The sequence below is a fragment of the Moschus berezovskii genome, chromosome 15, assembly GCF_049115385.1.
Source record: "Moschus berezovskii isolate FMDL1 chromosome 15, NW_MosBer_1.0, whole genome shotgun sequence".
Taxonomy (NCBI): domain Eukaryota; kingdom Metazoa; phylum Chordata; class Mammalia; order Artiodactyla; family Moschidae; genus Moschus; species Moschus berezovskii.
In genome coordinates, this window is record NC_142474.1 from 10,410,275 (window position 1) to 10,436,936 (window position 26,662).

Genomic DNA, 26,662 nt, shown 5'->3' on the forward strand with positions numbered 1-26,662 from the left:
GAGTCCTGGAGCTTCAGCTTCAGCATCAGTCCTTCCAATGAATATTCAGGACTGATCTCCTTTAGGATGGACTGGTTTTATCTCCTTACTGTCCACAGGACTCTCAACAGTCTTCTCCAACACCACAGTTCAAAAGTATCAATTCTTTGGCGCTCAGCTTTCTTCATAGTCCAACTCTCACATCCATACATGACTACTGGAAAAACCATAGCTTTGACTAGACGTACCTTTGTTGGCAAAGTAATGTCTCTGCTTTTTAATATGCTGTCTAGGTTGGTCATAGCTTTTCTTCTAAGTCTTTTAATTTCATGGCTGCAGTCACCATCCGCAGTGATTTTGGAGCCAAGAAAATAAAGTTTCATTGTTTCCATTGTTTCCCCATCTGTTTTCCATGAAGTGATGGGACCGGATGCCATGATCTTCATTTTTTGAATGTTGAGTTTTAAGCCAACTTTTTCACTCTCCTCTTTCACTTTCATCAAGACGCTTTTGAGTTCCTCTTCGTTTTCTGCCATAAGGGTCGTGTCATCTGCATATCTGAGGTTGTTGATATTTCTCCCAGCAATCTTGATTCCAGCTTGTGCTTCTTCCAGCCCAGCATTCTTCATGATGTACTCTGCATATAAGTTAAATAAGCAGGGTGACAATATGATGCAGCCTTGATGTACTCCTTTTCCATTTTGGAACCAGTCCATTGTTTCTTGTCCAGTTTTAACAGTTGCTTCCTGACCTGCATACAGATTTCTCAGGAGGCAGGTCAGGTGGTCTGGTATTCCCATCTCTTTCAGAATTTTCCACAGTATGTTGTGATTCACATAGTCAAAGCCTTTGGCGTAGTCAATAATAACAGAAGTAGATGTTTTTCTGGAACTCTCTTGCTTTTTCTAGACAGTTTACTTAATTAATTGATAACATATTTGTGTGTCATATACTAAATCATGCTTACTATGTGCCAGGCCTTATTCTAAGTACTTAAGAGAAACAATACTAATTTAATCCTCATAGACATCCTACGAGGCATGTACTATTATATTCTTCGTTTTTTAAGACGAGAAGACTGAGATACAGGTTAAATAATTTGCCCAAGATTGCACTACTAATAATGTGACTGAGGCCAGCTGTACAACCCAAGCCATCAGGCTCCATTGTCTATGCTTTTTTTTTTTGGCTGTACCACGTGACATGTAGGATCTCAGTTCCCAACCAGAGATTGAACTTGGGCCCACAGCAGTGAAAGCGCGGTCTTAACCACTGGACCACCGGGAAGTTCCATCCATTGTCCATGCTTTTAACCACTATGCTTTGCTGCCCCTTGAAAATGCTTCAGAAATAATCGTGAATGGCTGTTTACTGTGATAAGGAGCTGAGAGGCTGGTAATTAGGAGTCCGTGCATGCTAAGTCACTTCAGTCATGTCCGACTCTTTGTGACCGTATGGACCATAGCCCACCAGGTTCCTTTGTCCATGGGATTCTGTAGGCAAGAATAACTGGAGTGGGTTGCCATGCCCTCCTCCAGGGGATCTTCCCCACCCAAGGATCGAACTCATGTCTCTTACAACTAGTGTCACCTGAGACCTGAATCCTAGTGCCAACATGGCTATTGCCCCATGTCCCTCCTGGTCTTCAGTAGCCCTTCTGCACAAGGAAGGCATTACTGTGGATGACCACTCAGTTCCACCCAAAAGAAATTTTCTGTGATTGTAAGGGAAGACAGATGTTGCCAGTTCTGGAGAGAAGAGGGGGAAGGGAAAGGGTTCTTACTGAGGGTTTGTGCTTCCTTGACCTGTCCTTGGAGACACAGCCAGAAGCAGCATCAGGGCTGTGGAGGCCTGAGTTCCTGCCTGTCAGCTCAGTCCTTGGTTTTCAGATGAGTTTTAGGACCTGGGCAGAGGGGGAGACATGAAACTTGAAGTAATTGGGAATGGCTAGGCCAGGAACAGTGTCAGACTTTATTTTTTTGGGCTCCAAAATCACTGCGGATGCTGATTGCAGCCATGAAATTAAAAGACGCTTACTCCTTGGAAGGAAAGTTATGACCAACCTAGATAGTATATTAAAAAGCAGAGACATTACTTTGCCAACCAAGGTCCGTCTAGTCAAGGCTATGGTTTTTCCCGTGGTCATGTATGGATGTGAGAGTTGGACTGTGAAGAAAGCTGATCACCAAAGAATTGATGCTTTTGAACTGTGGTGCTGGAGAAGACTCTTGAGAGTCCCTTGGACTGCAAGGAGATCCAACCAGTCCATTCTGAAGGAGATCAGTCCTTGGTGTTCATTGGAAGGACTGATGCTAAAGCTGAAACTCCAATACTTTGGCCACCTCATGAGAAGAGTTGACTCATTGGAAAAGACTCTGATGCTGGGAAGGCTTGTGGGTGGGAGGAGAAGGGGACGACAGAGAATGAGATGGCTGGATGGCATCACCGACTCGATGGACATGAGTTTGAGTGAACTCCGGGAGTTGGTGATGGACAGGGAGGCCTGGCATGCTGTGATTCATGGGGTCGCAAAGAGTCGGACATGACTGAGCGACTGAACTGAACTGAGGCCAGGAAAAGGCTGACCATGGAACCTCTAGGATATTTATCTCAAAGGGACAGGAAAGGCAGGAGCTATGGGAAGGGAGAGCAGTGAGCCCCAGGGGATTATCCTAGTTTGAAGTAACCTTCTGACCCAGAGCTCTGTGTATGGAGGACTTCACAGGCTGTCATATGGACTGAGGGAGGACCACTCACAGACATGGGATTATACTGTGGACAGTGCCATGGTTGGGGATTTTAGAGCCTGGGGACCTGCAGCAAGTCATATAACCTTTCTCAGCTTTGGGCTTCTCATCTCGAAAACAAAGCTGCAAAGATCCATCTTGGATAAAATGTCAAAATGGCGAATGGTTGTGTTCGTTCCCTCCTCTCCCGCCCATTTCCACATCACTGCAGTCTTAAGTTCTTAAGAATATATGCTCTTCCAGATAACCTGGATTTAAAACCTAGCTCTGTCTTGTCTGCTGTAACCTTGGGCCAGTTGCTGAACTGCTTTGAACTTGGCTCCTTTTTATAAAATCAAGGTAATGATACTTGACTCTCAGAGTTATGGCTAAATTTTACATGTATACACACATATAAGAACATACATAAGTATATAAACAAATATATATTTATAAATTTATAATTTTTTTATTGGGCTTTCCAGGTGGTGCTAGTGGTAAAGATCCTGCCTGCCAATGTAGGAGACATAAGAGATAGAGGTTCGATCTCTGGGCCAGGGAGATCCCCTGGAGAAGGAAATGGCAACTTACTCCAGTGTTCTTGCCTGGAGACTCCCATGAACAGAGGAGTCTGGCAGTCTACGGTCCATGGGGTCACAAAGAGTCAGGCATGAATGAAGCGACTTGGCATACACACACATGCACACAATTTGTATATTATAATTTATATAATTATAATTAAAGGGCCTCCCTGGTGGCTCAGAAGTTAAAGCATCTGCCTCCAACGCGGGAGACCCGGGTTCAATCCCTGGGTTGGGAAGATCCCCTGGAGAAGGAAATGGAAACCCACTCCAGTATTCTTGCCTGGGAAATCCCATGGATGGAGGAGCTTGGTAGGCTACAGACCATGGGATTGTAAAGAGTCAGATACGACTGAGCGACTTCACTATAATTTGTATTAATATAACATATAAGGGCTTCCCTGGTGGTTCTGTCGGTAAAGAATCTGCCTGCAATGCGGGAGACCTGGGTTCCATCCCTGGGTTGGGAAGATCCCCTGGAGGAGGGCATGGCAACCCATTCCAGTATTCTTGCCTGGAGAATCCCCAAAGACAGAGGAGCCTAGCAGGCTCCAGTCCATGGGGTCGCAAAGAGTTGGACACCACTGAGTGAATATCACAATATATGTAAATACCATGCATATATGTATATCTATCTATCTATCTATAAAATAGTATCTGGTAAAAAGCCTCTTGATGAAAGTGAAAGAGGAGAGTGAAAAAGTTGGCTTGAAGCTCAACATTCAGAAAACAAAGATCATGGCATTTGGTTCCATCACTTCATGGGAAATAGATGGGGAAACAGTGGAAGCAGTGTCAGACTTTATATTTTTGGGCTCCAAAATCACTGATGCTGATTGCAGCCATGAAATTAAAAGATGCCTACTCCTTGGAAGGAAAGTTATGACCAACCTAGATAGCATATTAAAAAGCAGAGACATTACTTTGCCAACCAAGGTCCGTTTAGTCAAGGCTATGATTTTTCCCATGGTCATGTATGGATGTGAGAGCTGGACTGTGAAGAAAGCTGATCGCCGAAGAATTGATGCTTTTGAACTGTGGTGCTGGAGAAGACTCTTGAGAGTCCCTTGGACTGCAAGGAGATCCAACCAGTCCATTCTAGAGGAGATCAATCCTGGGTGTTCATTGGAAGGACTGATGCTAAAGCTGAAACTCCAATACTTTGGCCACCTCATGCGATGAGTTGACTCACTAGAAAAGACTCTGATGCTGGGAGGGATTGGGGGCGGGAGGAGAAGGGGACAACAGAGAATGGGATGGCTGGATGGCATCACCAACTCGATGGACATGGGTTTGAGTGAACTCCGGGAATTGGTGATGGACAGGGAGGCCTGGCGTGCTGTGATCCATGGGATCACAAAGAGTCGGACACGACTGAGCGACTGAACTGAACTGAACTGAAAGAGTAAGTGCTAAAAAACAATGTCAACTAGTAATTTATTATCATTTATCCTATTTCTTCACGGACACTTGCTTTTGAGAGGAGGTACAGTAACACATTCATACTCAGTATGAACAACTGAATGAGACTCACTTGTTTTCTTTACTGGAGGATTTACACTTTTCTTGAGGATGTTCTAAAAATAAAAGCAATTCAATTAAACACACTGTTAGTGGGATGGGCAATGCTGGGTGCTGTCCATGGTTCTGAATGGAAATGAAGGCAGAATGAGTTTTCACAGTAGACACGATATCAAGTAGGTTGACCAAGGACTGTATTTCAAGGTGCAGTGGAATAGATACCCAGTAAAAGTGAAGACAAAGTGCCCCCTGAGACTCAGAGAGTTTGATCAGAGAAGGGTTTGTGGAAGAGATGGCATTTGAATTCTGTGATAGAGCATAGTGAGTTTAGTGGTTCATTAAAAACATGAGTCAGAAAGACATGGCTTGAAAAGTTCTCCCCTTGGTTAGCTGCGTATGTCCTTGGGATGGTTACTTAACCTTATTTATCCTTATTTTCTTACCCTGTAAAATGGGATAGTATTTATCTCACAACTTACTGTGAGAATTAAAATGTGAAGATGCCTATGTAAAACACTAGGCATAGAATCTGGCACAGTGGCGATACGAATCATTTTTTGGTGATGCTAATGTTAATAATACCATTTCTGTCCTTTATCGAGCCCATCTTTGCATGAAATGTTCCCTTGATATCTCTAATTTTCTTGAAAAGATCTCTTGTTTTTCCTATTCTGTTGTTTTCCTCTATTTCTTTGCATTGATCGCTGAGGAAGGCTTTCTTATCTCTCCTTGCTATTCTTTGGAACTCTGCATTCAGATGCTTATATCTTTCCTTTCCTCCTTTACTTTTCGCTTCTCTTCTTTTCACAGCTATTTGTAAGGCCTCCTCAGACAGCCATTTTGCTTTTTTGCATTTCTTTTCCATGGGGATGGTCTTGGTCCCTGTCTCCTGTACAATGTCACGAACCTCCGTCCAGAGTTCATCAGGCACTCTATCTATCAGATCTAGACCCTTATCTAACAGAAGCAGAAGATATTAAGAAGAGGTGGCAAGAATACACAGAAGAACTGTACAAAAAAGATCTTCATGACGAAGATAATCACGATGGCGTGATCACTCACCTGGAACCAGACATCTTGGAATGTGAAGTCAAGTGGGCCTTAGAGAGCATCACTACAAACAAAGCTAGTGGAGGTGATGGAATTCCAGTTGAGCTATTTCAAATTCTAAAAGATGATGCTGTGAAAGTGCTGCACTCAATATGCCAGCAAATTTGGAAAACTCAGCAATGGCCACAGGACTGGAAAAGATCAGTCTTCATTCCAATCCCAAAGAAAGGCAATGCCAAAGAATGCTCAAACTACTGCACAGTTGCACTCATCTCACATGCTAGTAAGGTCATGCTCAAAATTCTCCAAGCTAGGCTTCAGCAGTATGTGAATCGTGAACTTCCAGATGTTCAAGCAGGTTTTAGAAAAGGCAGAGGCACCAGAGATCAAATTGCCAACATCCGCTGGATTATGGAGAAAGCAAGAGAGTTCCAGAAAAACATCTATTCCTGCTTCATTGACTATGCCAAGGCCTTTGACTGTGTGGATCACAATAAACTGTGGAAAATTCTGAAAGAGATGGGAATCCCAGACCACCTGACCTGCCTCTTGAGAAACCTGTATGCAGGTCAGGAAGCAACAGTTAGAACTGGACATGGAACAACAGACTGGTTCCAAATAGGAAAAGGAGTACGTCAAGGTTGTATATTGTCACTCTGCTTATTTAACTTATATGCAGGGTACGTCATGAGAAACGCTGGGCTGGAAGAAGCACAAGCTGGAATCAAGATTACTGGGAGAAATATCAATAACCTCAGATATGCAGATGACACCACCCTTATGGCAGAAAGTGAAGAGGAACTCAAAGGCCTATTGAGAAAGTGAAAGAGGAGAATGAAAAGGTTGGCTTGAAGCTTAACATTCAGAAAACGAAGATCATGGCATCTGGTCCCATCACTTCTTGGGAAATAGATGGGGAAACAGTGGAAACAGTGGCAGACTTTATTTTTTTGGGCTCCAAAATCACTGCTGATGCTGATTGCAGCCATGAAATTAAAAGACGCTTACTCCTTGGAAGGAAAGTTATGACCAACCTAGATAGCATATTAAAAAGCAGAGACATTACTTTGCCAACCAGGGTCTGTCTAGTCAAGGCTATGGTTTTTCCCGTGGTCATGTATGGATGTGAGAGTTGGACTGTGAAGAAAGCTGATCACTGAAGAATTGATGCTTTTGAACTGTGGTGCTGGAGAAGACTCTTGAGAGTCCCTTGGACTGCAAGGAGATCCAACCAGTCCATTCTAGAGGAGATCAATCCTGGGTGTTCATTGGAAGGACTTATGCTAAAGCTGAAACTGCAATACTTTGTCCACCTCATGCGACAAGTTGACTCACTGGAAAAGACTCTGATGCTGGGAGCGATTGGGGGTGGGAGGAGACGGGGACGACAGAGAATGAGATGGCTGGATGGCATCACCGACTCGATGGACATGAGTTTGAGTGCACTCTGGAATTGGTGATGGACAGGGAGGCCTGGCGTGCTGTGGTTCATGGGGTCGCGGAGAGTCTGACACGACTGAGCGACTGAACTGAAAGTGACTGAATGTTAATAGTAGTCATCTTGTTGAGTGCTTACTGTGTGCCCCAGCCCACCTAGGATGTCCGGAGGATTCTACATGACCTTGTTATACTTAATCCTCGTAACAGCCCTAAGAGTTTGGTGAGTTCCTGATAAACTGTTATTTAAAGCTTAACTCTGGAGTATGGTTAGAATTTTGATAGGGAAGGTGAGGACGGCAGGAAAGTTAAAGGAGAGAGAATGGGGATGAGGAAGCTATTCAGGATGTACCTGGAGCCAAGAGGTGCTCAGCTGGGCTGGAGTGCAGAGATGGGGAGGAAACCAGGAGCAGATGGGGAGGGGACCAGGTAATGGTGAGTCGTGAATACCTGGGTGTGAAGGCGGCACCTCATTTGAGGGGCAGTGGGGAGCCATTCTAAAGTTTTAAATAGGATCATGGCATGAGGTTATGGTTTATTTATAAATTTATATTTTACCTTCACTTCCATTCTAGAACTCATACATTTAACTATAAAACCTCGAAAAGATACCACAGCCTACAAAAGAGAAATAAAATACCCCCACTTGGCTGATTGGAGTGTAAATTGGTGCAGCTCCTTTGGAAAATCATTTGGCAGCATCTGCTAAAGCTGAGGAGATGCTTGCCCTGTGACCCAGCAGTTCCACCCTTAGGTATATTTCGAGATACACAGGTACAAATATTCAGCAAGGGCCATGTGCTAAAGTAATCACAGAGGATTCTTTCTAATAGCCCCAGCCTGGGGGAAGAAAGATGAAATGCCCATCAACAGTACAATGGATAAGTAGGCTGTGCTCCGAATATTCATTTGGTGAAAGACTGTATAATAGTGATGATAAACAGTCTCCAGATACGAACAGCAATGTGGGTGCATCTCATATAGTCAGCATAGCGTTGAGCAGAAGCCAACCCCACCCACCCCCAAAGACCATGCTCTGTGTATGAAGTTCAACAACAGGCAAAACTAATGTATGACGTTTGAGATCAAGATAGTGCCTGCCTTCTTGGAGCAGTATAGTCTGGAAGACTGGGCACTGTGGACCTCAGGGATCCTGGCAATGCTGTTTCTTCATCTGGCTGCTGGGTACACGGGTGTTTATTTTGTGAAAACCCATCAAGTTGTACACTAAAGGTTTGTTCACATTTCTGTCTGTATCATATACTTAGATGAAAAAGTTACAAAAGGACTTCCCTGGTGGTTCAGTGGTTAAAAATCTGCCTGCCAATGCAGGGGACATGGTTCGATTCCCGGTCTAGGGAGATTCCACGTGCCACGGAACAGCCAAGCCTACTAAAGCCCAAGTGCCCTAGAGCCCGTATTCTATAACAAGAGAAGCTTCCGCAATGAGAAACCCATGCTCTGCCACCAGAGAGTAGCCATAGCTCTTGGAGATTAGAGCAAATGCAGCAATAAAGACCCAGTGCAGCCAAAGATTAATTAATTTTTAAAAAGTTACCAGAAAAACAATCTTCTCACACACCCTCTAGCGATCTTTCTTCCTATCGTTATTCCCCATTAACAGTTTGGGTCATGTCCTCCCGGGTTTTTCTGTGTCTGTGCATAAAGAGAAAGATAAAGCTACACTATCTATAGCTTTACAAAAATGGCCTTCTGTTTTACATACCGTCCTGCAGCATGCTTTTTTAACTCCACAGTATGCTGAGGCAGTCTTTCTACGTTGCTGTAGATGTAGGTCTGGATGATTCTTTCTAACATTTGCAGTGTTTTATTGTGGGGATGTGTCATTTAGTAAAGCCATCCCCACTGACAGACCTTTAATTCTAGCATTTCATTGGTGTAAATGATACTGTGGGGAAGTCTCTTCTTGCATAGCTTGGTGTACTTGTCTGTTTGTGAATTTATGAATTACTCGGAAGGGACTTTCTTGGTCTGAAGTGGTATTTTAAGATTGTTAATCTGTTAATGACTTGCTGAGTGGGTGGGTTGGAAGCAGGGAGACTAGTTAGGAGGTTGTTAAAATAATTTAGACTTGGGATAATTAGGGTGGTTGGCAGTGGAAGTGGACAGAAAAGGAGAGAGCTGAGAGATATTAAGGACAAAGATTTGATACAACCTGGTATCTGATGAAAAAGGGGGAAAGGTCAGAGATGTCTTTGGGGGTTCTGAGTCTGCGTGGCTGGGAAAATTGGGAACAGAAGTCAAAAGGAATAGTTTGGGGGAAGTGGGGTGGGTCAGGTTGCATTCAGGGAGCCAGATCATCATCCAGGTAGTGATGTCCAAAATGCAGTTGGAAGGATTGCTCTCTTTTGATGTATAATTGTATTTATTTATTTATGGCTGTATGGGGTCTTTGTTGCTACAAGGGCTTTTCTCTAGTTTCAGTAAACAGGGGCTCTTCTCTAGTTGTGGTGTCTGAGCTTCTCATTCTCTTTTCTGGGGGGACATGTGGCATGGTTTGTGGGATCTTAGTTCTGCACCAGGGATCGAACCTGTGCTCCCCTGCATTGGAAGCCAGGAGTCTTAATCACTGGACCGCCAGAGAAGTCCCACGGTGGCTTCTCTTGTTGCAGAGCATGGGCTCTGGGGCATGTGGGTTTCAGTAGTTATAGCTCCTGAGCTCTAGAGCACAGGCTCAGGAGTCGTGGTTGCATGTGGGGTCTTTCCAGACCAGTCATCGAACCCAGATCTCCTGCATTGGCAGTCAGATTCTTTACCACTGAGCCACCACAGAAGCCCTAAAGTATTGCTCTTGACAGAGTTAAGGGCACCAGATTGAGGCGTAGGATTCCTTTGCTTAGGGTGGTCCTCATGGGGGTGGGGAATAAAATCAGCAAGGGAAAGGCTCTAGAGAGAAAGAAAACCTAAGGAACTGGGTAGCCAGGGTCTCATGTATAGGGTGCTGGCAATGCTCAGGCAGAGGGGGCATCTACTAGAATCCACCATCACGGAGGCCAAGGGGCGGATCTGAAGTGACTGTCATTCAAACGATGAAGTAATCACTCGCCTGCATTAGTCTCCCTTCTTATTACCTTCCTCTGGTGAGTGCTATCATTACATCTTTTTCTGCTCCTCAAAACCCTTTACATTCTAGTGATTAATCAGTGTGATCCTGTGTTTAATGTCCACCTCCACCTCTGACCTGTGACTTCCAGGGAGGCAGCACCCCCTTCATTCTTGCTCCCTCTTCCGTCCTCATCAGGTGTGTGTTTAGCACGTAGCAGTGTTGATGCCTGAAGTTGCTGCTGTGGTTTGGTGGGACTCTGGCTGACCACACACACCCTCTCCCTGCTGCCTTCCCCCACCCCCAGCCACACATACACAAACACACACACATACGCTCTGCACAAGTTGGGAGAGGAGGGACTTAAAACCCACAGGGTACAGCAGGTGGGAGTGGGTCGCCAAAAATAGGTCATCCACACTCCATTTGCTTGTACATCACAGTGGCCAGCCTCACAGTTGAAACCCGAAGTGTAGAGGGCTCAAACTCTGGGTCTCTCCAGTGGAGCCTTATGATAACCATAGACAACAGAACCTCTCATTTGACCCCGTTAACCATCCCCTCCGAACTTCCATGCCTTCATCTTTGTGCAGCCGCTCTTTTTATCACCAGTTTTCTTGGAGGGAATGGTGTTTCCATTGTGATGCTGGAACCCAACTGTGCAGCGATGTTTGAACCTTAACTTCCTTAGGATAAAGCTTAGCCAGGTGTCTTAGGTCAAGATTCCCCAAAAGGATCCTGAGATGAAATTTGTGTGTAGGTGTATCCCCATGTAGGGATGGTGTTGTGCTTGGCCATGACTGTGCTCGTGTGTGTGTGTGTGCGTGCACGTGTGTGTGTGAGTGGGGGGATGTTTCTCTGTGCCTGTGAGTCTGTGTGAACACATGTGTGTTTCTGAATCTTTCTGTGCCCCTCACCCTGCTGTACACAGACAAACAGAGAACTACTGGGAGAGGAGCTTCAGATACAAATGAGGGAAAGAACAAGGGGTGGGATGACAGGAAACAGACACACCTTCCCCCACACAGTCAAGAAACACCAGGGTGACACACACACACACACACAGACACACGTACATGCACGCTGTGCCAGTTTCTCTGTGTGCTTTCTTGAGTGGGTTGGTATACACTTCTTATGGTGATGCGTCTGTGTGTGACTGGCACACGCCCAGACACCTGCCCATTTAGCCTCAGAAGTAGAATGGCAGGTGTGCAGAGACCCAGGGGTGCGTGCATGCTAAGTCGCTTCAGTTGTGTCCGACTCTTCGCGACCCTATAGATCGTAGTCACCCAGGCTCCTCGGTGCATGGGGTTCTCCAGGCGAGAAAGCTGGGGTGGACTGCCATGGCCTCCTCCAGGGCAGAGACCCATGGTAACACACAAATATGGACACTTCAACATAGGCTAGCAGACTGCATCTTTGCAGGTATATTCCTCTGTGTGTATGTGTGTTTGATTTTCTGAGTACGTGGGCATCTGTGTGCCTGAATTACGCAGATGTGTGGAGAGAAACATGTGGGTACACCCTCTGAGAAGCACACACAGAGCATCTGTATCTCTGTGTGTGCACGCACGTGCCTGTCTGCCTGCAGGTCAGGGAGGAAGAGGGCACCATCGTTGAGCTGGGAGAAGGAAGACGGGGAGAAGTCCAGCAGGAGGTGCCCCGGCCTCGCCCTCTTTGCCCACACACAGACCCAGCTCCCCATCCTTTTACTCAGCAGGATGATGGGGTTTGGGTGGGTCCATTTGTGAGCACTGCTGAAGGCCCTGGGGTCTATCAGCTCATCCCAGATTCTGGGGAGGCAGGGAAGGTCCCACTAAAGATCCTCCTCCACTTCTAGAACCCACACCCTTCCAGGGTGGTGGGGGATGTAAAGCTTGCCTTGATCACCAGGCTGTGGAGCATGGAGAAAAGAGAACCCTTTTGGGGTCAAATCCTCACCCCCATGCCTCCACTTCCACCTTCTGACCCTAGGGCATGGACCAGCCCTTTAACCCCATGTCCTCGGTGCTAAAAGTGGAGCAAGCAGGAGCAACTGCTTCCTGGGTGGCTGAGGATGAACTCCAGTCTCAGTGCGGATACCCGTTCATCCAGCAGTTATTACTTGAGCACTTTCAAAGGCTAGGGGCTTCCCTGATAGCTCAGTTGGTAAAGAATCCACCTGCAATGTTGGAGACCCTGGTTTGATTCCTGGGTTGGGAAGCTCCACTGGAGAAGGAATAGGCTACCCATTCCAGTTTTCTTGTGCTTACCTGGTGGCTCAGGTGGTAAACAATCTGTCTGCAGTGCACAGTGCAGGAGACCTGGGTTCGCCCCTGGGTTCGGAAGATTCCCCTGGAGAAGGGAAAGTCTACCTGCTCCAGTATTCTGGCCTGGAGAATTCTGTGGACTGTATAGTCCATGGAGTCACAAAGAGTAGGATACGACTGAGCGACTTTCACTTTCCAATGGCTAGACTCTGCTCTTGGCCCTGGGGCTTCTACATTCGACACAATGAAATTCACTGTCCTCACGGGGCTTACCTTCTGTGTGGAGGAAGCCAGTCAGTAAACCGACAGTGTAGAACACATCACGGGTAGTGAGTGTCAGGAAGGAAACCACGGCAGAGCATTGGGCAGAGAGAGGCCGGGCCGGGAGAGGATCAAGGAGAGCTTGGATCGGATGATGTTTGATCGCAGTGGAAGTGAAGGTGTGAGCTGCCGGATCGGGGCGAGGATGGTTAGAGGCAGGGAATAGAAGGGAAGGGGATCAGATTTCCCTGGCTGGCCAGTGGTCATATTTCCCCTGAGGAGCATGGGTTCAATCCCTGGTCAGGGAACTAGGATCCTACATGCCATGTGGTGCAGCCAAAAAATTGCAAAGAAGGGCAGAGGACCATGTTATTCTCCCATTTTACAACTGAAGAAATGGAGGCCCAGGGAGGTTAGTAATTTGCCCAACGTCTCACAGTCTGTGAGAAGGAGATCCAGGACTTACACCTGGGGCAGCGTGGTTTCAGAGCCAGTGGTCTAGATGGCTGATCCTCGATCAAGGGTGGTCTTTGTCCCCACTCAAGGGGATGTTTGGCAGCGTCTGGAGACATCTTTGACTGCCACGACTGCTGGAAGGAGGGCTGGCATCTAGTGGGCAGGGCCAGGGAGACTGGGTAGACCTCCCGCAGCGCACACGACAGCGCCTGACGACCGAGCAGTAACACGTCCCCGTGCCAGTTTTGCTGAGGCAGAGAAATTCTGGCTTAAATCCACGAAAAGCACTTGACAGAGAATATGATACATTGTAGGTGCTCAATAAGTAGTAGCTGAAGAGGAGGAGGGAAATGGTTTGGAGAAGATTGCAGGGCAGAAATGAATTCAAGAAACGGTACATGTTGGTTGAACCTAGAGAATATTATACTTAGTGAAGTCAGACAGAGAAAGACAAATACTATATGATAACCCCTATATGTGGAATCTAGAAATAATACAAATGAATCTATATACAAAGCAGAAACATTCATAAACAGAACAGAAATTTGTAGTTACTAAAGGGAAGAGAGGGAGAGATTGGGAGTATGGGATTAACAGATTCAAGCTACTGTACATAAAATAGATAAGCAGCAAAGATTTACTGTATAACACTGGGAATTAATTATAGGGCTTCCCTGGTAGTTCAGCTGGTAAAGAATCTGTCTACAATGCAGGAGATCTGGGTTCAGTTCCTGGATCAGGAAGATCCCCTGGAGAAGGGATAGGCTACCCACTCCTGTATTCTTGGGCTTCCCTGGTGGCTCAGACAGTAAAGAATCTGCCTGCAATGCAGAAGATCTGGGTTTGCTCCCTGGGTTGGGAAGATCCCCTGGAGAAGGGAACAGCTACCCACTCCAGTAGAATTGTCTGGAGAATTCTATGGACAGAGGAGCCTGGCAGGATGAAGTTCATGGGGTCGCAGAGTCAGACATGACTGAGCGACTTTCACTTCACTTCACTTCTTCACAGGGAATTATATTCAATATCTTGTAATAACCTATAATGGAATTTAATTTGAAAAAAAATAAAAACTGAATCATGTTGCTGTACACCTGAAACTAACACAGTGTTGTAAATCAATTTTTTTTAAAAAGTACATGTAAATGAATCTGTGAGTTAGGAGAACACACGTGATGCTGTTTGATGGGTGAGTATAAAGGGCAGGCTGCCCCTGGGAGTGTGCGTGCAGGTGAGGCTGGTGGTTGGAGGAGGTTGATGAACCAGGCGGGGCGTGGAAACCGGTGCTAGGCAGCCACCAGCCTCTGAAAGATTAACCAGAGGACTGGTCTCTCTGTTCCCTCCCATCCCGTGTCTCTCTCCCCATCTCTCTCGACCACTCTGCCTGGAAGGGGACAGCCGGAGGTTGAAGGGGGCCATCCAGAGGAGCACGGAGACCGGCCTGGCAGTGGAGATGCCCAGCCGGACCCTGCGCCAGGCCAGCCACGAGTCCATCGAGGACAGCATGAACAGCTACGGCTCCGAGGGCAAGTGAGTGTGGGGCCTGCGGTCATCTCGGGTATGGGGTGGGCGGGAGGGACAGAGCAGTGCCCTCTAGGAGCCCGGGGTCATCCTCAGGCCGCAAGGGGTGCTCACTCTGGGTTCCTGGGTCATCCTCGGCCTCAGAAGGGAGGTGATGAAAGCCAAGGATTCTCCGAGGAGGTGTGAGTGAGGCATGGGTCTGGTCCTGAGCTGTCTGGGTCTCAATCCCAGCTCTGCTGCTCACTGACGGTGTGATCCTGGGCAAGTCCCCTCTGTGCCTCAGTTTCCTCGTCTATAACATGGAGGCAGTAGAACCAGCCTCATAGGGGGCGGTAGGAGGATTAGATGGGTTAATGTTTATAAGACACCTGGCACAGTGGCTGCCACAGCAGAGGTTAACAAAGAAAGGGGATCGAGAGGGGTTTTGTTGGGATGGTGGTTATTTCCTCTTTAACTCTCTTAAGTTCGGTTCAGTTCAGTCGCTCAGTCGTGTCCGACTCTTTGAGACCCCATGAATCACAGCACGCCAGGCCTTCCTGTCCATCACCAACTCCCGGAGTTCACTCAAACTCATGTCCATCGAGTCGGTGATGCCATCCAGCCATCTCATTCTCTGTCATCCCCGTCTCCTCCCGCCCCCAATCCCTCCCAGCATCAGACCCTTTTCCAGTGAGTCAACTCATCGCATGAGGTGGCCAAAGTATTAACTCTCTTAGTTTCCTTAAATCCCAGTTGGTTTTTAAAAATATGTACTACTGCCTGATAAGGCGGAGAAGGCAATGGCAAGCCACTCCAGTACTCTTGCCTAGAAAATCCCATGGACAGAGGAGCCTGGTAGGCTGCAGTCCATGGGGTCACTAAGAGTCAGGCACGACTGAGTGACTTCACTTTCACTTTTCACTTTCACGTATTGGAGAAGGAAATGGCAACCCACTCCAGTGTTCTTGCCTGGAGAATCCCAGGGATGGGTGAGCCTAGTGGGCTGCCATCTATGGGGTCGCACAGAGTCGGACATGACTGAAGCGACTTAGCAGCAGCAGCAGCAGCCTGATAAGGAGTTTCACACACATCAAGTCATAGCACATTAGGTCCAGCTGGCTCCTTGCCGGTGTTTCTCTCCCCCGGCTGTACATCAGCATTGCTGGGAACTTGTTACAAATACTGATCTTGGGACCCTGAATCCAAGCTGGTGAATCGGAATCCATGAGGGTGGAGCCTGGAAGTTCCATTTTTAAAAGACTCCCTGGGACAAGATCGATCTAGACTGGGGCTCTCATGGTTGGGCTTCCCTGGTGGCTCAGGCCGTAAAGAATCTGCCTGCAATGCGGGAGACCCAGGTTGAATCCCTGGGTGGGGAAGATCCCCTGGAGAAGGCAGTGGCTACCCACTCTAGTATTGTTGCCTGGAAAATTCCATGGACAGAGTGCCTGGTGGCTACAGTCCATAGGGTTGCAAAGAATCAGAGACGACTGAAGCAACTGACACTGCACTTTCACTTTGAGAATTTTGGGAAAGCTTGGAGCCTGCTTTCCCCTGATAAATACGCAGATGTGCACCCGAACACACTCACACCACACATACTCATTCTCACACACGTGGTCACACAGACACATTTCATGTAACTAGGGGGCTCCCAGATTCCCCTAAACCCCCCTGGCAAAAACACTGTGATCCACAGTGATTTATTCATTGTACAGATGACCAGGGCACTCAGAGAGGTTGAGGGGCTTGGCCTGGATCACACAGCACATTCATAGGTCTGGAACCCAGGCATCCAGACTCTTATCAGGGCTTGTATCATGGCACCCCATTGCTTCATTATCTCAGCCGTCCTCTGCCAGGGAGGACGGGGTATCATGACCCTTGTCAAGCACACGAGAAGACTGGGGCTTGGAAAAGTTAAGCTCCCTGCTGTCCAGTATGGTAGACCCCAGGCGCATGTGGCTATTTAAATGTAAGTGAATGAAGATGAAATATTCTGTTCCTCTGTCGCTCTCGCCGTATTTCAAGTGCTCAGTGGCAGCCTGTGCTCAGCGCCCACCGTATCGGACTGTGCAAGCATCAGATGTTTCCATCGGCGCAAAAAGTTCCACTGGATGGTCCTGGCTGAGTGGCTCATCCAAGGACAGACACCCTCCAGTTTCTAGCCCTGCCTCGCAGCTGGGGGCTCTGCCGCCTGAAAGCCTTCCCGCCCCCAGCCCCTCCTAAACTGGGCATCTCCGGTCTCTGAATGGCCTTGCCTTGGCAGATGCTGCTGGTCCGCCCACCTCCTAGGGAGACTTTCCGGAGGGCGAGAAGAGGAGGAGGACACGCAGGAGGGAGACGGGGAAGAGGAGGACGAAGGGAGCAAGTGTTTGCTTTAACCTGAGAAACTCGGCAAGTCGGCAAAGCTTGGAGGGAGAGAGTCTAGGTGGCAGGGTAGCAGCAGGTCCCTGCTGAGTTTCAGGGGATCGGGAGATTCAGGTCCTGGTCCCGGCCTGGCCACTGGCCCCGAGTGGCCTTGGGCCTGTTCCTTGTCCTCTTTAAGCTTTAGGGAGGCTGATACACATCTCGTCTGTTGGCCTCATGGGCAGGTCAAAGGACCAAGTCAAGGGGGTGGTATTTTGGTGCTGTGAGCAGCAGCAGGGGTCAAACCTACACTCCCATTTTCCAGAAGAGGAGCTGAAGGCTCCGAGAGGCCACAGGACTTGTCCACGGGGAGCAACATAGGAGGGCATCGTGAGGAAGAAAGATGATGCCTGCACATGACAGGTGCTTGGGACGTGGCTCGTGTTGTCATTTGCTGTCAAGTGCTTTAAGGGACCAGAAAGTCAGATTATGTTGCAAACATGTCCACAGTCAGGACTCTGGAGTCAGACAGTACTGATCGGGCCTCATTTCTGCTTCTTCAGACTTTGGGGGAAGTTACTTTACCTCTCTGAGCCCAATTTCTTCATCTATAGAAAGAGGTCCAGAGTAGTACAGACCATTAATAGAGTTGTTGTGGGGAGACAATGAACTAACATATGTCAAAACACTTAGAACAGTGGCTGGCACGTTGTAAGCATTTTTATTGTTATGGCTGTTACCGTTGTTTGTCGATTCAGCCACTGTTATTTGGGCCTTTTGCTCCTTGTTATAACTGTGTCTAGGACGTGCTTAGCACAAGGTAAGCGTGGAGTAAATGTTGGCGGTGATGATCACGATTTTTAAAAAAGTGTTTGTTTGGCTGTGCCAGGTCTTTAGTTGTGGCGTGTGGGTTTCAGTTCCCTGACCAGGGATGGAACCTGGGCCCCCCGCATTGGGAGCACAGAGTCTCAGCCACTGGACCGCCAGGGGAGTCTCCTGCGATGATGCTTATGATTGTTAAAAGGTTCGTGGTGGGTGCCTTTGAGACAGTTGAGGAAGGACCAGGTGGGTTTGAGGGTCCTCTGTCCGGCAGAGGCGAGAGTTTTGTCCTCCTGAGACGGACTTGGTCTTGGTGTAGCCCAGCCAGGTGCTGCTGCCCACCCACCTGGCTGAGGAAGGGAGGTCGAAGGGACGGGGGGACAGGTGGGGACACTGAGCTGTAGTCGGCCTCCTCTTTGTTTTGGAGTATTTTGGGCACTAGCAGGACCCAGATGCCAGGCTGTGAAACAGGAGGGGGTGTGACCATCCTCCCCCTGGGCTCCTGCCAGCCCAGCTGAGACTTACAGAGAGCCAGTGCCTTTGTGCAGCCCCCACCAGCCTGCAGCCCCTGGCGCTGCCAGGCGTGTGTATTCCTGCAAGTGGGCCCAGGGATGCTACCATGTGGGTTTTCATTCAGCACCTACAGTATGCCGGACAGTCGGACCGAGCACCTTGGAGACCCTGCCTTCCACTGACCACTCAACTAGTAGTGTAGTGAGAGCTGCAGAGGACAGGCACAGAGAACTTTGGAAATGCTGTGTCCTCACTAGGACTCAGGGCTGGGGAGGGGGGTGCACACTGGGCTGGGCCATTCTGCCAGTGATGACCCTTGGGCTCCAAGTTACACAGTACCAGTTACAGTGGGTTGAGCCCTTGCTGCTCAAAGTGTGATTCTCAGCCCAGCAGCAGCACCATCCCCTGGGACCTTGTTAGAAGTATAGCATCTCTTGGTACTTCCCTGGCGGTCCAGTGCTTAAGACTTCACAGTTCCACTGCAGAGGGGAAGGGTTCCATTCCTGGTGCAGGAACTAAGATCCTAAGATCCCGCTTACTGCGTGGCACATCCAAAAAAAAAAAAAAGAAGAAGAAAGGAGAAGAAATGCATCATCTCAGGCTTCTAACAAGATCCCCATGTATTTCATGGGTTAAGGTGGAGAAGTTCTGGCTTAAGGGTAATAAGAACATTATTCTAGAGTGAACTTGCTATGGGCAGACACTGTGCTGACTGTTTTTACATTTATTGACTCATTTAATTCTCCCAGTAACCTGATAACCCTGGAACTGTTAGTATCCTCATGTTACAGATGAGGAAATGAAAGCCCAGAGAGGTTAATCAAATTGCCCAAGGTCACGTAGCCAGAGTGGCTTCCCTGGTGGCTCAGACGGGAAAGAATCTGCCTGCAATGCAGGAGACCCAGGTTCGATCCCAGGGTTAGAAAGATCCTCTGGAGGCAGGCATGGCAACCCACTCCAGTATTCTTGCCTGGAGAATTCCATGGATGGAGGAGCCTGGTGGGCTACAGTCTATGGGTTTGCAAAGACTCAGTCATGACTGAGCAACTAACAGTTTCATACAGCCAGTGAGTGACATCGATTTCAGGGATTCAAATATAGCATTTGGAGTCTGCCCTTAACCATTCTACTCGACTCCCTCCCTCATTTCATGGCTGTGTCTATCAAGATTTCCAGAGGTGGATGCTTCCAGCATGGTTTGGTGGCTCAGTGGTCTCTCCATCTTTTCCCCTCTGCAGACTTCAGCATGGTGGGCCAATCCTGGTTTATCCTTGGGGACTGGGGAACGGTTTTCCTTCCCAGTGCCCCTTTCTGCCTGATAAAAAAGTTGGTTCTGCATGTTAAGGATGGAAGGGAACAGCTATGAGTTGGGCAACCAGCCAAGCTCCCACTCCTCACCTCTCTGAGCTTCTCCCCAGATAAAGGGCAAGGATTCAATACTCCTGAGAAAGGGCCAGGAGAACAGTACCTCTCCAGAACCCTCATCCATCCTGAAATACTCTCTGGTGACCATCTGCTTCAGTTTGGATTTCCCAGAACCAGGCATAAGACATGGATTTGAGTGCAAGCATTTCACTTGGAAGGTGATTCTGGAAAACATGGTGGAGGAACCCATAAGAGAGACAGGGCAAGGGGAGACTTCCAGTAACATGTGTGTTGAGAAGCCAGCTGCCACTGTGTGTATCCAGAGCTTAACCCTGATGGGGTCTCAGAACCAGCCTGACACAGGTGCCTGAGAGTCACTCCCTGGGAAGCCAGGGAGCTGGGGTATTTATACTCCCACTCTTACTGGTTACTGGTTGATGGCTGCTCATGGTTAAGTCTCCTGCCCTTCCTCTGGAAACGAGGGCTCCACAGACCAGAGAAATTCCTTGTGGGCCAGAGAAACATAGCTAGAGGGATGCAGGTGCCAACAGTTAGAAGTCTGTGAACACTGACATGGTGGGGGCATAGGATGTGGGGAGTGGCAGCAGAATCTAGTACCTTCTCTGAAGGCACAGCGCCACTGTCTCCCAGCTGCCCAAACCAGCAGGCTCTCCCAGATGCCTCTTGCTCTCTCTCTCACTCCGTATCCGACCCTTGACTGGGCTCTGCCATTTCACTTCTAATTGTCTTTGACGCCATGAGGCCACTCATCACTCTTGGCTGGATACCTGCAAATCTCCTTTGTGGTCTGAACTGCGTGGTCTGTCACTCAGCACTTATTTTCTCTGGATTCTGCCAGCTTCCCCCCTTTGCCCGCCAAGCTGTGTGCCCCAGCTCCATCACGGAACCTCTTGCCCTGCCCTCCGTCCCACCTCCCGGTCTTAGCATACATTGCTCCCTGCCCCTGACACTCTCTTTCCTACCCCTCCTGCCTCTTCATCCCCTGACTCATTCCTTCTCCAGATCTCAGCTAAGAATGTGAGCTTTATCTCGTGTGCCAACTCCAGTTAATTGATCATGGCTCCCTGGAGTGCTGTGTTGAGAAGGATTCTGAAGTCCAGTCCAGGCTTGGCAGGAGTGTTGGGGTTGATTGGCAGTGTTCGCCCCGGGAGTGGGCAGGGGAAACCCCAAATTCTCTGCCTCCATCTGCAGCTTCCACAGCCGGGTTTCCCCCCACCACAGCGCCCAGCAGTTCTGTCGTACTTGTTACACGTGTCTGTCTGTCCTGCTACTCACTTGAGTCTGGTGCCTGTTCAGTGCGGGGCCTGTTCAGTCCGCAGGGGGCGCGCCGCAAATCTGGGTGAGTGATGGGTTGGGACTGTGTACAGAAGCGCAGACACGCGCGCACGCGCACGCCTCTCCTTTTTGCCCCTCCGCAGCCTCCTGCCTCACACATCCGCCCTGTAAACCCGCGGCTCGCCACGCTGGCTGCCGGAGCCCCTCCTCCTCCTTCCCTCTGCCCCTCGTGGTCCTGTGGCATCTGGGTCATCGGCACACAGCTCCCTGGGTGACCGGGTCACGGTGCCCACAACTCTGGAGAGCAGAGAGTGAGCCGATGGCAGGGCCGCTGCAGCCGGCCTCAGGGAGGCTTTTCGTCAAGGCTGTTTGCCTCCTCACCGAAGGCCCGGGAGTTGGTGGGTGGTCAGAACCTCCTTCCCTTTCGCCCCTTCTGTTCCGCAGACGTCGTGCCTGGAGGTCAAACTGGCCCGGGATGTGGCCAGCGGTTAGGGGATGGGGATTTGTTGCTTCTGTTTTATAAGCACCGTTGTTGGTTGAGTACTTGACTACACCGGAATCGGTTCTAAGGCGTTTATCTCATTTGGTCCTTACAGTCGCACCGAGGCTGTGCTACCACTGTTCACTCCTGCTTCACGGAAAAGCAAACGCAGGGTCTGAGCAGCCGCGGCTGTGTCTGTACGACCAGTGAGTGGGGGGAGTCAGGGTTCATATCCTGGCCTGCCCGACACCAGGGCGTGGACTGCAGATTCCCGTGCTCTGCCCCGGGGAAGCCCGAGGTTCCCCTGGGACATGGAGACAGTGTAGCAGGTTGAGATGAACCCTGGAAGCAGACTCCAGGGTTCAGATCCCAGATCAGCTACTTACCAGCCTTGTGATCTTCGTCGGGTTACTTCACATTTCTGTGCCTTGGTTTCCCCTTCTGGAACGTGGGTATTCATAGAGTAGGTACCTAGCTTGCACAGAGTTGTTAAATGAGGGTTAAATGAGTTAATATTGATGACCTAGTACTATCAACACTTGGCTCATGGCAAGCTTTTGATCAATAAAAAATAAATCCTTGGCTTCATGCCCAGGATCTATACTCTCGTGGCCCAGGGCAGGTGGGAGGGGGAGGCAGGTTCGGGAATGTCCTGAAAGCTTGAGAAGCTGGAGTCAGGGTTGGCTGATGCTGTATATCCTGGCACACAATCAGTTCTGCTACAATGCTTGTTTTGAAAACGCAAATCTGTTCCAGCACGATTCAAGTATTCTGGAATAATTGGAGCGCAATATAAACCTCGCCTTTGCGCAGGTGTGATTTCATCCACGAGGAACACAAGGGGGACTCAGGAAACTAAGCCCGCAGAGGGCTGCAGGAAACACACCCCTGGCGTCTGGGGTTACACGGTCCGTTCCCCACCCCCCCCACCGTCCATTTGGAGAGCACTCCGTCGCCACTTTGCAGCAACTCACACTGCAGATCTGCTGGCGCTCATTTCCACAAGCAAATGTCAGACTGTCTTCAAGGTAGAGCACCATATTTATTGTAGTATCTGGGCATCTATTTCATTTTTTAAAAAGACTTCTTTTTTTATATTGGGTGGTTAGATAGCATCACTGACTGAATGGACATGAATTTGAGTAAATTCTGGGAGAGAGTGGAGGACAGAGGAGCCTGGTGTGCTGTAGTCCATGGGATTGGAAAGAGTCAGACATGACTTAGTGACTGAACAACAGCATAGCCAATTAACAATGTTGTGATAGTTTCAGCAAAGGGACTTAGCCATAAATATACACGTGTATCCCTTGTCCCCCAATCTATGCATTTCTTAACCATTCTACAGGGGTAAGACTGTGCTGCCATTTTTATTATGTCTTTTATTGTTGATAAACTTTTGGGGTGTTGTGCCCCTAACCGTATTTTCCCCATACTCTCTCAGTTTTTGACTTCAGGACTTTGCCCCGCACTGTAGTGTGTCAATTCAGTTCACTCGCTCAGTCGTGTCTGACTCTTTGCGACCCCATGAATCACAGCACGTCAGGCCTCCCTGTCCATCACCAACTCCCGGAGTTCACCCAAACTCATGTGCATCGAGTCGGTGATGCCATCCAGCCATCTCATCCTCTGTCGTCCCCTTCTCCTCCTGCCCCCAATCCCTCCCAGCATCAGGGTCTTTTCTAGTGAGTGAACTTTTTGCATCAGGTGGCCAGAGCATTGGAGTTTCAGCCTCAGCGTCAGTCCTTCCAATGAACACCCAGGACTCCAGCACCTCCTTTAGGATGGACTGGTTGGATCTCCTTAGGAATGTATATTTCGAGTTGCAGCAGAACTGGCTGTACTGCATTCTCTGCGAGGCATGGGAGGCGGGGACGGATGGACGATGGACAGGTCGGGGTCGGCAGTGAGTGGATGAACAGAGCCTGTGAACCTGTCAGGACCGCATAACCCGAGTTCACCATGAGGCCTGGGCCACCTTTTAATTTCCGATGAGTTGAGACAGGCAATCCATCTGGAAAACAGAGTGGACGTCAAAGCCCCAAATAACCCAATTATTTCTTTAACTGTGGCAAACAGAAAATCCAGGGGCCAAACCAAGCTCAAAGGTTAATAATAAAAGACAAATGGGTTTCAGCCCCACAAACCAAACTAACAGGATTTGAGAGGCAGGAAATCCCATTTTACCATTAACACAAAATAAAAGGCCAGCAGAACGTGAGTTTTAATCCCATCTCTGCCTCTGCCCGCATGGCACACGTCCCTTGGAAGAGTCAGCTGCTGTAGCCGCCCCCCCCCCTCCGATGACCTGGACTTCCTCTCAGGCACCAAGTTACTGCCCTTCCTACTAGGTTTCAAATCAGAAGTACCGTGAAAATGCCACAGACAGACAGAAGAGCCTCTCCCAGGCCAGGCAGCAGAGACCCGCTGGCCACAGCGCCCCAGTCCTTTATTCATCCAGCCAGTGCTGGGTACATTTGTTAAGCACCTCGCCTGCAGTATCCTGTTGACTCTCTCCAACAACTTAGCTGGGTGGATTTATACATGCAGCTCAGAGAGGTTACCAAACTTACCCCAGGTTGCACAGCATTAGAATCCAAGGTCTATATGATACCAAAGCTCAGTCTCAACCAGTAGGCTTTCCCGGTTCCGGCCAGGAGATGTGGTTTCAATCCCTGGGTCAGGAAGATCCCCTGGAGCAGGGCATGGCAACTCACTCCAGTATTCCTGCTTGGGGAAACCCACAGACAGAGGAGCCTGATGGGCTGTAGTCCATGGGGTCACAAAGAGTCAGACATGACTGAAGTGACTTAGCACACACAAGGGTTTGGCAGTAAAAGCCCGTGCACAGCAACAAAGACCCATAAGAGCCAAAAATTTAAAAAATGATAAGAAAACATGTATTGAGTTCCTACTGTGGAAAGCCTGGTCTCAGTAGTAGTAAGTATGTGGCCCTTAATTCAGCATGCTCTTTCCCGTTGGGAAAGGAGCCTCTGAGCAGAGATTTTCAAATCATTTAAAACTGGTATAGTGCAGGCAGCCAGCAAAGGAAGGAAGGGCTGTACACAGTCTCCATGGTCAGTGTGGGCACATTTGCAGATAAGAAGCTTCAAGGGCAGTGACACCACAGCTGGCCAGAGGTCCCACAGCAAGCACTTGACCAGCGAGGAGTTAGAGTAGCCCTGACTATGTATCTTCTGCCTTCTGTCCTTCTCCTGGGAAGACCCCGAGTTGGAGCAGGGTCTCTGATGCAGCTTGTCCTCTGGCCAGCAGGGACCTGCCACCACTTGATTCTTCCTCCCTCCAGCCCTGTGGAGGATGGGATAACCCGTTCAGGGTTTCTGGGGCGTCAGCCTGGTTCCTTGGCAGCCAGTGAGGCACCCTGGGATGGGAAATCAGGCAGCCGCCCAGATATTAGAAACAATTACCGCTAATTACCAGGCCTGCCAGTTCCCTATTGTCTGCTCACAGTCCCACCAGACACTGAGGAGCAGACAGTGACGATGTTGGAGGAAGCTTTCAATTTCAGGCTATAGAAGGCCTTGCTCTGCCTGGGAGGCTGGGCCCCTTCAGTGCCTTAGAACCCACGAGGCACCGCCGTTTCTTGGGCTTCAGGAGCCCAGACCCTCCTAACAGAATGGATTCTAGACCTTCAGGAGGCTGAGCTGGAAAAGAAACACATGTGGCAGAAAGGCCAGGTCACCCGCTGTGAGAGTCTTGGGGCTCTTTGAGAGGGCAGGCCATTCACAGGGCCCAGTTCCTATGACTGTCGGTCTTCAGGATTCGCTCTTTTAGTTTCCCAGAGAGAGTCTTTGTTTCACTGGGTTTGGATCAGCTGTCTGACCCTGGATCCGTCAGCTGTGATCAGGGGACAAGGTACTGCCTTAGTTTAAGTCAAACCAGTTTCTTCAGTCAATGACAATGACTTAATATGCACAGGTATTTTTTTCTCATGTAAACTTCAGCACAGGTGTTTGCATCTAGCCAAGCTCCTTTGTTCTTTTTTAAAATAATCCAGTACATGTTTATGATTCCTCTGCTTTCAGATATTTAGAGAGTTTCCATTTTCACTATTATAAATCATCCATGGCTAAATACAATCCTTTTCTCCTCAACATCCAAAGGCCTACAAAATTGGTTTCCCTCTTTTGTTCCTGAGTCTCTGTCCTTTCTGGGGTTCTGTGATATTTCATGAACCTGCAACATTGACCTTCTCCAAGGTCGTGAAGAAGACTCTCTTGCCCCTGCCTTGTCTCCATCACCCTCTTGGGAGAGAAGTACTCTCTCCTGCTCCTTACTGGGCTCCTTCACTCATGTGGTGTCACCATCCTGAGGACCTCAGGACTCCCTGCTGATGACTCTGCTCAGTGTAGAGAGAAGATAGTATGTGGGAGGTGACCTCCTTTCCTCTCGCCTTGTTCCTGGGCCCTGTGTATCCTTCGTTCCCCCAGGTCAAATTCTTCTCTCCTGGTCCATCCTGGGCCACTGCACTCTGCAGTGATTCCTCTCTTCCGATGGTTTCTGAGCTCTCACAACCCAGGGTGGGCAAGTAGGGGGCTGGTTGTGTCTCGTAAGAAGACAGTTGTCCTCTTTAGTTTTTTCTTTGGGGGCAACACGTTTGTTTGCCCAGCAGAATGGTAAGTTCTTTGTGCATGGGGTCTTCTCTTGTTTGTTCCTGCAGCTTGCTTGGAATTTTATACATGAAGGTGCAGATATTCTTGGGCCGTGGCCTGGTATAGCAGTGGGCACTTCCAGTTTTCTAGACCTCAGGCAGCTGTCTTTCTCACTCTGGGCCTCAGTCTTCCAATCTGTGAAATAGGGAGGCTGCTGTGTCAGAGGACACTTTCCTGCAACTATTTGCAGAGTTGGAGAGTGAATCCTTTGCCAACTGTGAGGATTTGTGAATGAGCAATGAGGTGTAAAGGCAGACAGCTGTGGTTCAGACATCAGGGAGTATGTCTAGGGTGTGAAGAGCTGCATACAGCCAGAGAAGACCGTAAGTGAGTCGTTGTATCTGAAGA

The 26,662-nt window shown here is 48.8% G+C and overlaps 1 protein-coding gene across 2 annotated transcripts in view; it reads left to right on the forward strand.

The window, feature by feature from the left end:
- RIMS4 (regulating synaptic membrane exocytosis 4) overlaps window positions 1-26,662 on the forward strand; it is a 71,903-nt gene that overhangs the window by 35,599 nt on the left and 9,642 nt on the right. For both annotated transcript variants that reach the window (XM_088844353.1, XM_055425771.2), the window contains one exon: window positions 14,713-14,851. In XM_088844353.1, coding sequence (XP_088700479.1) covers window positions 14,713-14,851 — 139 coding nt within the window. The remainder of the gene's footprint in view (window positions 1-14,712; window positions 14,852-26,662) is intronic.